A 12,053-nucleotide genomic window follows, 5' to 3' on the forward strand; every position below is an offset into this window, starting at 1 on the left:
TAATGAAGGGAGCTGGAAGGTAGATGTTTGCTTTCAAAGGGAGATAAAGAGAGCTTTCAAAGGGAAAGAAGGCAGCTTCTAAAACTTTAAGGTTTTCCTGGACCAGCAGACAAACTGAAGCCAGATTCTTTTTAGGGCCAGGGGCAAAGGTGCATTTGAATAAGATTAAAAAGGCCAGGCTGAGGCTTTGGAAGGGCGACAAGGGGAATCTAAAAATTTAAGAGTTTTCAAACTGGATGGTGGGCACATAACCCTGTCACTGTTAGTAACATGCATTTGTTGAGTTCCTCTCGTCTCAAGAGGTTAGGTACCTTACAAAATGACAATGACCCTATAAGCCCTCTTTTGAGAGTAGAATGTTGTCACCGATAATAAAATACACCCCATAATCCCTTTAGTTGTTGAATTTATTATACTATAAGACCGGTATGACCATGTCACACTCTTACTGTAGCTTCCCATTACCACCAGCATCAAATATAAAATCATCTGTTTGGCTTTTAAAGCCCTCTAAAACCTGGCCCCCTACTACCTTTCTAGTCTTCTTCCCCCTCACACCCAATGCAGACTGGCCTCCTTTGTATTCCTCCCACAAGACACTCTATCTCCTGATTCTAGGTTATGTATGCTGGCTCTCTTAAATGTCTGGAATAAACTCCCTTATCATCAACATCTCCTGGCTTCTCTGGCATTTTTCATGTCCCACTTAAAATCCTACTTTCTACGAAAAATTTTTCATAATAATAAAATTAACAACAACAATAGCTAGCATTTATCTAGCATTTTAAAGTTTGCAAAACACTTTACAAATATTATCTCATGTGATCCTCATAACAATCCTGGAAGGTAAGTGCTGTTATCATCCCCATTTTGCAGATGAGGAAACCAAGGCAGACAGCAGTCAGAGACTTGCCCAGGGTGACAGGACTAGTAATTGTCTGAGGCCAGATTTAAATGCAGGCCCAGTGTGTGTCATTCAGCTGCTAGCATTTCCCCTTAGTGTTAGTGCCTTCCCTCCAGGCACACCCAATTTATCCTGTATGTAACTGGTTCTGTACATAGCAGTTTGCACATTATCTCCTTCATTAAACTAAGCTTCTTGAAAGCAGGAACTGGCTTTTTGCTTTTCTGAGTATTCCCGGGTTTAGCACAGTGCTTTTGCAAATATTAAGCACTTAATAAATGCTTTCTGACTTGGTATCTAGTTTCTCCTCCCATAGGGTAGAAAAGTAATTGCTTTTGAATTTGGTGTTTTCATGTATCTCTTTAAGTTTGTAGTCTAAATTTAATCTCCTTCTTCCCTCTCTCTGGGTTAATTAGGAGCAGTATGAGGAGGCTGGGATAATTAAATCTGGCAAGCTTTGGTGTATATGAGTGTGTTTGTAGCCAACTCTCCAGTCTCCAGTCGGGCTTGTTTTCTGGGTACTTATTAATCAGTGTTGGGGAAGCCATCACGCAACCTGCAGCTTTTGTATTACCTGCTATCCAGCATGTAATAGGTCATCTCTTACCTGTTAGCCAGCCCCTTACCTATAATTTTATGATGCAGAAATTGGAGGGAGCTGAGACACAATTGCCTATCCTCTTTGGCTACTTTATCCAAATTGTCTTTATTTCATTATGAAAGTTACCAATAAAATCTGGCTCCATCTAGATTTCCTTGCTGATCTCTAGCAATCTATGATGAATTTTTTAATAAACAACTTTTACTTCTTTTGTACTCCTTCAGTTTTGCCTTGCTAATCAAAGGGAAAGCCCACAGAATTTTCCTTTTGACAGGAGAGTTCACTGGGGAACCGTGGCTGAATTCACAAGTGGGCTTTTGCTTCTCCCTGTTTTTAGGGAGTCTAAATTATGGCTATTGGAAGTGTGTTTTCTTTGCTGTGTTTTAACTCAGTTTCTTTTACTGCTTTGCCTAAATTAAGGTGACGTCCTGGTATGAGTGAAAATGTGCTCATCTGTCCTGCTACCCTTTCCAGGGTCTCCCACTGTGTTTTGGGGTTTGCAAGCTAATCCCAGTTCCCAGAGTTTACTTAGTTTGAGTTAAGAAAAGTTACACATCAAGACACACCACTATGAGCCTTGCAGTCCCCAAAGGAAGGAAATATTAGCTCTCTAGGTTAGGCTCATTATAATGCAAGACGTAATCTGCCCTCTAGACAACTTGGACTTCATGGGCAGCTGATTATCTGAAGTGAGCTCAAGCAATCATGAGGTATGTTTGAACTCATTCATACTCACATGTAGCAAGCTCTCTGGGATACACTCCCAATTTACACTGGTTGGGATTGAGGACCCAGAGGGTGGCTGCCATCTTGGGTTTTGGGATAACTCTACAGGCTTTGTTCATTAGTAGTTTTTCTCAACAACAGTCACAGCAATAGACACAATTAACTCAAAACAAGAGCAGGTGCAGAGTTGGCATAGTAGAAACATTGTCCCCACCCCCATAAACCTGGGGCTCACTCTTCTACAAATGCACAGAGCATGTATGGACAGAGTGGGGTCAAACTTAAGAGAACAAGGGTAGTTAGGCACAGGTGTAGGTTATACATAGGTAACTCACAATTCCCGACATATATACCACAAGATCTGGAAGGCTTTGTTCTCTTCAGAGTGCTCAGGAAACCTCCCTTGGGGTAGCTTGTCTGACAGGCAGCTTGCCTGTTCCCCAGATTTCCAGTGTCTACTCTGCTCCCTAGCCATCTCTCTTCTCTGTGCTTGGGGTCCCACTCTTTGAAGGTGCTTCCTCCGCCAAGTGACTGCCTCTCTGAATCTGTGTCCATCTTCTCTCTCTACTCTTTACGTGTCCATTGTCAAAGGGAGGTGGCCAGTGCAAGAAAGGGGACAAGAGAAGCTCTTTAGCTATCAAAAACAGTTCCCTCTCACAGGCCTTGGTTTTTTGGGTCTCTCCCAAACTCCTCAGAGTTTAGCTATTAAAATCCCCATTGGGAGGGTTAATTGCTTTGCTGACCTAATACCACTGTTCCATAAACTCAATCAGAAAAAGATGTTTACACCTCATAAAGGGATTAGGGAATAGATTCATCTTTACAATTAGCTCTAACACCTCATTAACACTTTGGGAATTATATTTTTCTAGCCTTTTGAGGCTAGACTGGATAGAAGATCAAGGTACCCTAGCTACATACAACCTGCATGTTGGTATAAAGTCACTAGCTGCGTCCTCCTTACTGCTTCTGCTCTTTATGGCAACTGGGGAAGAAGAGAAGGTCCTGGCCAAAAAACATAACTTAGTTTGTGAAAGTAAGTTACCTTACTTTCCAAGTCCAGACACTAAGCAAGGGCTTGAGTGTGACTCCAAAAATTATCTGAATTTTTTGCATTTGATCTCTAGTTGATAGAATGTGTGTGGAAATGGTTTTGAACTGTGGAATCTTCCTGGTTCCACTGTCTATTCCAAGAAAACAATTTCCCTTCCAGAATAGGTTTAGGAACTTGTTACCCCATTTCTGAAAGGCTACCAAACCAGGGACCACGGGATGAATGTTAACTGTCTCTTGCAGATATGTAACAACTACAAATGTGTTGGTTTGTACCGTAAGTATTACATAAATACACATTCAAGCACTGTGTTTTTAGCATTTCAACCCACTTGATGACATTAGTGATAGCCTAATCTACCACACATAAGGTCCTTAACTAGTCATTTAACCTTTTCCTGAGGCAGACCAGTCAACTTTTGGACAGGTCTAATTTTTAGCAAGTTTTTTTGTGATCAAACCTGAATCTGCTTCTCTTCAAATCTTGCCTATTACTACCTTTTATTTGCTCTGAGAGAAGTGATTATTTTTTTATTATGTTGATAACCAGTTATTAAAATTTAGGATTAAGGTTTTTTCTCTCTATTTCTTTATTCAGGGACCAGCCCCTGAAGTCAGTCAGTTTCTGAAGGACACTGTTGATAAATGAGATTGTCCAAATCCTCCAGGAACATTCTTCTTGGTGGGACCCTACCCACCTAGAAGACCTTTCTTCTGTTTAGAGTAATCTATAGAATCTAATCTAGGTGAATTCTTACCCTTAGGAAAGTAAGCCCGTGTCATTGTACCCCACCACTGGAATTTAGGGTAACCCAGTTTATGAAGGAGAAAACAGACCAGAATGGTGATGGATTCCTTTGTTCGGATGGCTGGTGGCATCTGAGCTGCAGGATCAAGTCACATCTCAGCAGCAGGAGCTGAAGACTTTTAGCCCACCTCCTCATTAATTGTTCACCAATCAGGGTGGATTTTCACCTGTCAAGGGCACCTCCTTTTCCAAAGGTATTTAAGCAGTCAGTGATCTCCATGGTTTTGTCTTTGGTTATGGAGAGAAACCACTGATCATCAATGTCTTGATTATCAGCTAATCTAATTAAGAAATTGAGATAATTAATTACCCAGAAACTGTTTTTTTTTTCTTTCCTTTATTTCTTTTTTTTTTTTGAAATATTTATGTAAAATGGTCAGAAACAGGGATCTTTGGGCCCTGCTGAATTCAGAAAGGATGTTCAATCATCTTAACTGGGCAAAAAACTCAAGGAGTTCCTAGTCCAAACTAATTTAAATCTCTGTTTTATTTACCCCCAGTCTATAATCTTGGAAAACTTGAAGGCAGAAGAAATAATAACCCATGATGATATACCCACGTGCCTCCAACTATCTTCAAGAACATTTCCATTCTTGGCACTTAAGATATTGGGCAGCTTTCCGTACACATGTCCTGCCACTATGAGACAGTCATGGCTTCTATGTCAACTCTCATCAAAGGAAGTGACAGATTGGTTCTGTGAATTATAACTACTCAAAGCTCTCCAAGGATTGGGATCTATTCCTCATCATCTGTTCTTGTTTGCCTTTTCATTCATAAGGGCATGTAGGACAAATAACCCTTCTCCTTCTTGATAGCCCTTTTATACAGGAAGAAAGAGGGATTATGGACAGAAAAGATGAAAGGAAGAAAGAGATTATGTTCTCCCTGTATTCTCTTCTCTAGGCTGGACACTTTCATTCAGAAGCTCATAGGTCTGGAGCTCGAAGAGTCATTCTAGGCCATTTAGCCCAACCCCCTCATTTGACAGTTGAGGAGACTGAGATGGAGAGATGCGAGGTGACCTGCTCACAGTCACACAGTAGTTAGTGACGGTCAGCACTCAAGTCCTTTGACTCCACATCTAGTCCTTCTCCCACTGTACCCCATCACCTCCTCTCCTCCAATCACCTGAAACCCTTCCCAGCGTTGGCGGTCCTAAAAAGGGGTCACCCAGTTAGTGGTGTTTACCTGCTGCTCTCCACACGTGGCATTCCACTTCCCACCTGTACCTTTGCTCAGGTTCATTTGCCCATGACTGGAACACAACTATCTCCTTACCTATCAGAATCCTGAGCTGGCCTTGATGGCTTAGCACAAGGCCACTTCACATAGGACGTCTCTCTTGATCTCCAAATTTGCTTGTTTTGGCCTTCCCTGAAATCACTTTGCACTCAGACAGTATCTTGTGTTTACTTATCTGTGTGTACATGTTGTTTTCCCTCAATAGATTGTAAGGTTTGTCCTTTTTTTTTTTTTTTTGTACCCCCAGAGCCTAACTTAGTGCCTGGCATACAGGTATGTATATTTAATAAATTATTTGCTGAATGGATGATGCCCAGAACTGAATACAATATCCCAGATTCTGATCAGGGCAGAAAACAGCAGGATCATCACTTTGCTAGATTTAGACAGTTCTCTTAATGCATCCAGATTGTCTTTATTTCACTTGAGAGCTTAATTTTGTTTGCCTAGATCAGGGGTGGGGAACCTTGGCCTCGAGGCCACATGTGGCCCTCTAGGTCCTCAAGTGTAGCCCTTTGAATCCAAAAGGGTCCACTTGAGGACCTAAAGGGTCACATGTGACCTCAAGGCTGCAGGTTTCCCACCCCTGGCCTAGACCCTAGGTTAAGAAGTTCTGTTTTTTTTTTTTTTTTAAGGCAATTGGGGTTAAGTGACTTGCCCAGGGTCACATGGCTAGTAAGTGTCAAGTGTTTAGTCTGAGGCCGGATTTGAACTCAGGTCCTCCTGACTTCAGGGCCGGTGCTCTATCCACTGCGCCACCTAGCTACCCCAAGAAGTTCTGCTCTTGAGAAAGTCCCTTATATAAGACTTTATTAAATTTCATCTGTCAAGACTGCTGGCCATAACCTAGGTATAGCACTGGTAAAGTCAGGAAGACCCAAGTTCAAATCCACCCTCAGATGGGTAACAGCTGGGTGACTCTGGGCAAATCACTTCCTCTCTCTCATATTTGTAAAATGGGGATAAAAACAGTACCTACCTCCCAGGGTGGATGTGACAATAAAATAATATTTTAAAGCTCTTTGTAAAACTTAAAACATTTTAAGGTACATGTAAATGTTATATAAATGTAAGCTTTTCTTCTTCTTAGGAAGCACTATCATATTTTCAGTTGAAACTTCTATTATATGTTTTATAACACTGATAAATGCTCAATCCATTCCACATTCATATCATGATCCTTGTCATGATTCCTAAGCTTTTTAGATAAAAAAAAGACTTTTGTAAAGTAATATGAAATAAAGGATATAATTTGAGTTATATCCCTGAGTTACCTCTTTCAAAATTTCCTAACTTTTTAAATAAACACCAAATTTGGTTTTATTATGGAGATAGAGAACTGGTTTCAGAGTCAGAAAGACCTAGGTTTAACTACTGCCTCTGATACACACTGACCATATGAACTAGGCAAATCACTTAGCCTCTTGGTGCCCCAGGAAACAGAATCTCTAAATTGCAGAGAAGTTGTTAAGTTCTCTTGAAATCACAGGTTTGATTAAGTAATATTAGGTTCAATCCAATGTTCAAGCCTATTGGGAACTTTTTGAATCCTGATTCCATCATATAACATGATTTATTTCTTCTAGCTTTTTGTTACCTGTGTATATAAACTTAATATTTTTGCCTTGCTACAAGTAACTGATAAAAATATCAAATAGTAAAAATCACTGGAGCAATGTTGACAATGAACTCTTTTGGGTCCAGTCATTCAACTATTTTTTAATCCATCTAACTATGGTATAATCTAAGTCACATCTTACTCAAAAGGACATCATGGGAGACTTTATCAAAAGCTTTACTTAAATCTTTGATAAACTATATCTACAGCATTTCTATCTCAGTTTTTTTTTTTTGGGGGGTGAGGTGATTGGGGTTAAGTGACTTGCCCAAGGTCACACAGCTAATAAGTATCAAGTATCTGAGGCCACATTTGAACTCAGGTCCTCCTGACTCCAAGGCCAGAGCTCTATTCACCATGCCCCCTGGCTTCCCTACAGCATTTCTCTGATGATAAAAGGAAAAGTTAGACTGACATGAGCTATTCTTGATGAAGCTATGTTGATTCTTTGTGAGCACTTCCTTTTCTAGCTGTTCATGAATAATGTGACCAAACAGGGTTCAAATTCAAGATCACTGGTTTCTAGTTTGTAGACTCCATTCTCTTCTCCTTTTTGTAAACAAAAAGTTTGCCCCTCTCCAGGCCTGGGGCACCTTGATTGCTTTGCAATACCTTTATATGACTGCTTCAGCAGTCACAACGTCTGGGATGTAGTTCATTTGAGCCTGATGGCTTGAAGTCTTCAGGCAAAACTGGCTGCTGGCTGCTTTCTGTCTCTCTACTTACCTACAATATCAACTCTGTATTAGCCATTTTGGTTCTATTCTTTCTAGTTCAAATTTCATTCTTCTTGATAAAGCAACAGCAAAATATCAGGCAAATGGTTCTGTTTTCTCTGTCAGTAATTTTACAGCATTTCATTCACCCATGTAAATTATTTCTATGTAAAGAGTGTTTCTAAAAGTGCTTGAGGTATATACACTTTATGCTCTGAAAATTTAAATGTTCCCTCTGAATTCTTACATAGTATTAATTTGCTTAGTAAACTTGCTAATTTCCTCCACAGATGCATAATGGTACATGTTGGTCCAGCCCTGAGTTCCTGAATCCTCTTTTGATGGGCCTCAGAGAGTTCATTTTTATTATGGTATAATAATACTTGCAATCACAGGGTGACTGTGAGAGGGCCCTTTGTCAGTGGCAAAGCATCATATCAATGTAAACTATGACCAACAGCAGTAAAAATCCTTAGAAACCTTAAAAAAAGGTGTTTTGCATTTATTTCGGAGATATATTAGATAAAGAGAGTAAAGGTAGAAGACAGAAATGGATGTCTTCCATTTTGAACATCAGAAGCAGAGGAATTCTGGCAGAAGAAAGGTGGTGCTAATGATCCAAGAGGCATGGAGCCCTTTGTCATTTGTCATCTTCCACTCAGGGTCCCAGCTCGGTCTGCCCCAGGGTCTAACATCTGGAGAACTCAAAGCTGTAGAGGGTTTGCTAGACTTGTATTAACGTCACAGTGCTAAGTATCATGTCACCTTTTAGATGCCATGTCAGCATAGTTTAAGTGATCAAATATATATATGATAAGATCCTTTACAGGGGAGGGATAATGCTTTAGATCTCTGAATCATCCACGGATTTATACACAGTAGGTGATCAATACATATTTGTTTATTTCACATTTGATCTGTTGGGAACTGGACCTGGAGACAGGGGAGATCTGGGTTCTAATCCTATTAGTTATGGACAAGTCACTTCTCTGAGCCTCAGTTTCCTCATCTATGAAATGGGGGTAATGACACCTGTAAAGCCTACCTTCTAGGGTTGTTGTGAGGCTCAAGTGAGACCGTGCGTAGAAAGCACTTTGCAAACCTTTCAGTGCTTGCTGTCCACTATTGGTTCAGTTCTGCCCTGACTCAGGGTACAGCTGATAATTCTTCCCTACTTCCAAATCTAAATCTGAGATTCCCAGCTTGAAAGAGAAGCCAGTAAAGAAAAGTTATAATAAATTAAAGATTATATTCCCTAGCTTCAATTCAGTGGGTCTTATAATCAAGTGCTAAATAAGCTAGATGAAATAGGCTGGATGGGAGCACACTAAGTCTAAGCTACATAGACTGGGTCTTTTGAACTAAAGGAAACTGAAAGAATTTGAAACCAAGAAACACTTCAACAGACTGATTGCCACTTAACAAGAAAGAGGCTGGGATAAGTGAATATAAATGATTTCTTTTTCTGCTTAAAAGCATCTAGTCATATTTAATAAACTCAAAAATACACCACGTTGTGGTGCTCCAGGACTGGAGAGGGGCAACATGTTCTAATTTACAAAAACCAAGAGAAAAGAACTTGAAAACTGCACATTTGTCCCATTACTTCCTGACAGTGCAGTAGCCAGCTTTGCGAAAGTGGTTTCTGACCATGCATGGTATGAAAGGTGACCACTTCTTTTTGTGAATCTGAAAGTCATGCTCCGGATATAACCAGGGAAGAAAAGGAAAGAAAAAAAATCATACATAAATTACATAAGTGTGTGATTACAAATGAAATGCATTAAATACAAACACGTGACTTTGGCTTGTTTATCAGCACTGTAAGCTTCTTGTTTTTAATAGAAATTAAATTAATTGCTTAATATACATAATGTAGTGTTTACTTTCCAGTCCAGTAGCTTTTTAACATTCACTTTCAAGTCCCATGGCAAATACTGTACAACCTCAAAATGTAGCCTGATGTGTGAACTACATCACCACCAGCAACATTAACACAAGAAGAAAGAGTTGGGTTTAACCATCAGCTAACAACAAGACAAAAAAGGAAACATCACACAGACCTGCAGTGGTATCAACATGCATTACCAGGCCAAGGTCCAAAGGAGCTAAACACACACTGTTTTCTAGCAAGTTGGGAGGACACATCAAAAAGGAATTGGGGCAGGGATGACTTTCAGCGAGATCCATAGCCATAGTAGTAAGGTTCATCAGGGCGGAATCCATAAGCTGTGGCGGGGCGTCCAAGAATGCCAACTGGCTGACCAAAACCATCAACTCCAAGACTAGAGGAAGAGGAAAAGAAATCACAGTTGTTATATTTCTCATCACAGAGACATATGGCATAGTTCAAAGAGGTCTGGTATTTTAGAATTCCAAGGTTCTATTCCTAATAGTGATACTGGTCTTTGGACTCATTAATTGACCCTTATTTTTTCTCTGCTCAAGTTTCTCTGTCCATTAAATGTACATAATAAAGCATAGCTTCAACAATTTAACAAAAGATTTTACATTCCAGAAAGTATCAATAGCTTTCTTCTAGTGGACAAAACAGAAGCAAGTGCGGAAAAGGGAGTTTTGCCAAGCTCTACTACTAATATATTGGCCTACATGAAGCTGGCATTACTAGCTAATCATCAGTATGGCATGTAAAACGTTGAAAGGTTGCACCTCTCAGTCAAGGAGGGCTAAGCCTTGCAATAAGGCTATGGCGGAATGAAGACTAGAACGAGGAATTCTGACACTCAGACCTCTGGAAGTTATGGTGTGTGTAATTTTTAAAGCCTGTTGCTGAATTTTTGAAGCATAATGTAATCAAACAGTAAATTTCTTCTTGTGACTGATAAAAGGACAAAAGTTGATTCTGGACAAATGCATTGCACGTTAATAACCAGAAGCCAAGAGCTAATCTGCTGTGTGGTAAACACGGAAAACCTAAAGGATGGAGAACTTTATTATATTTAAAAGTGATTATCTGATCATCAACAAATTATTAGGAAATGAATCTGTTTTCTAGATTATCAGAACAATCAAAGAAACACACAGCAATGGGGCAAAGTATTCAGTGTGCCAGGCAAATGGAGTGGTTACAACATGCTCATGCAGAGCTCATGCAGTGGGTTCTGGTTCAGCTGTTACCCTGCCACCCCCCCTCCCCTTTTAAAAGAAACCCATTATAGAAAAATTCAGAAAAAATAGGTAAATGAATTATTTTATATCATTTTAACATCCTGCTGCTTAGAAAGATACCTAGGCCCTCACCATAAAAACCATAAAAAAAACTTGTTAGCATACTATCAAAAAATCCACACAAACAAAAAACCCAGCCTTAACTAAGAAATCTTTGTAGAAATAACAATGACAGGTTTAGGGACTTTAAAAGGAAATTTCTATCTTTGGTAGGAACAGTGCCAGACTAAAATTTAAATATCAAGCAACACACAAAATACATCTCCCCCTTATATGTGTCTGTTTTCAGGGCTCAGGGGAGTATGGTTTCTGGTAAAAAAAAAATATTGACCCCAATATAGGCTATACTTGCCCCTCAGATCTAGCTTTCATTGTGTTGTGTAATCAGTGTTATTTTTCAGCCTACTTTTTCTTTCCTTTCATAGTGATCTTATATTAAGGGCAGTACCTATATTTCAGATCATCTTTATTTGTACATTTGCTTACTCTGATAGAGTTCTAGAAAATTAAAAATGTTTCTCTTTGAAATATGTAATTTTAAAAGGTTGGTGGAATCTATCAGTATGATTTTTACTATGACTTGGAACCAATTTTTCCCCTTATACCCATCCCCCGATTTGGGAGCACATCTCAAAATTTTTTTAAAAAGGCAGTACGAAAATATGATTTCAGAGATTATGGATATTGTTTCAGAAATGCATCTATCCCTGGGAGTGAGGCACACTACATCTTTTTACTAGTAGAGAAAAGGCTGGTCTACCCACAATAGATGGGAAACAGCTTTGTGGAAGAGTGCTAAAATACTACTTTGTTCTAAGGCACTACTACAGATAAGAAACATGGACCTAGTCAAACTCTTGGTTACTAAAGGATTGCTTATATAATTTATGGTTTATCCAAGTGCCTTACTATGCTTTCTCTTTCTCTGCATTTTACTGACTACATTTTAACATCTTTACTAGAGATTGTATGTGGTCAGAGATGTGTGAAACTCAAAAGTAATTTTGCCACTTATTAGCAACAACTCATTAAAATTTTAATGGAAATAAAAGTTTAAAATTAATTGCCAAAATACATTTTGGGGATCATCTATTTGTGCTAAGGGATAATGGCTGGTGAGCTGGCCTCGGAATCAGCTGGCTGTGTGACCCTGGATAAGACAACCTCTGTCATCTAAGGAATTCTCTACAACT

General features: G+C 39.4%; 1 protein-coding gene across 1 annotated transcript in view; it reads right to left on the reverse strand.

Annotated features, from left to right (window-relative positions):
- Positions 1 to 9,479: 9,479 nt before the first annotated feature.
- Positions 9,480 to 12,053, reverse strand: part of KIFAP3 (kinesin associated protein 3) — a 201,980-nt gene continuing 199,406 nt past the window's right edge. Inside the window, exon 20 of the mRNA XM_027868293.1 lies at positions 9,480 to 9,956. Within this exon, the coding sequence (XP_027724094.1) occupies positions 9,848 to 9,956 (109 nt within the window). The 3' untranslated portion in view covers positions 9,480 to 9,847. The remainder of the gene's footprint in view (positions 9,957 to 12,053) is intronic.

Source organism: Vombatus ursinus, unplaced genomic scaffold (assembly GCF_900497805.2).
Source record: "Vombatus ursinus unplaced genomic scaffold, bare-nosed wombat genome assembly UNPS02014789.1, whole genome shotgun sequence".
In the NCBI taxonomy this organism is placed as follows: domain Eukaryota; kingdom Metazoa; phylum Chordata; class Mammalia; order Diprotodontia; family Vombatidae; genus Vombatus; species Vombatus ursinus.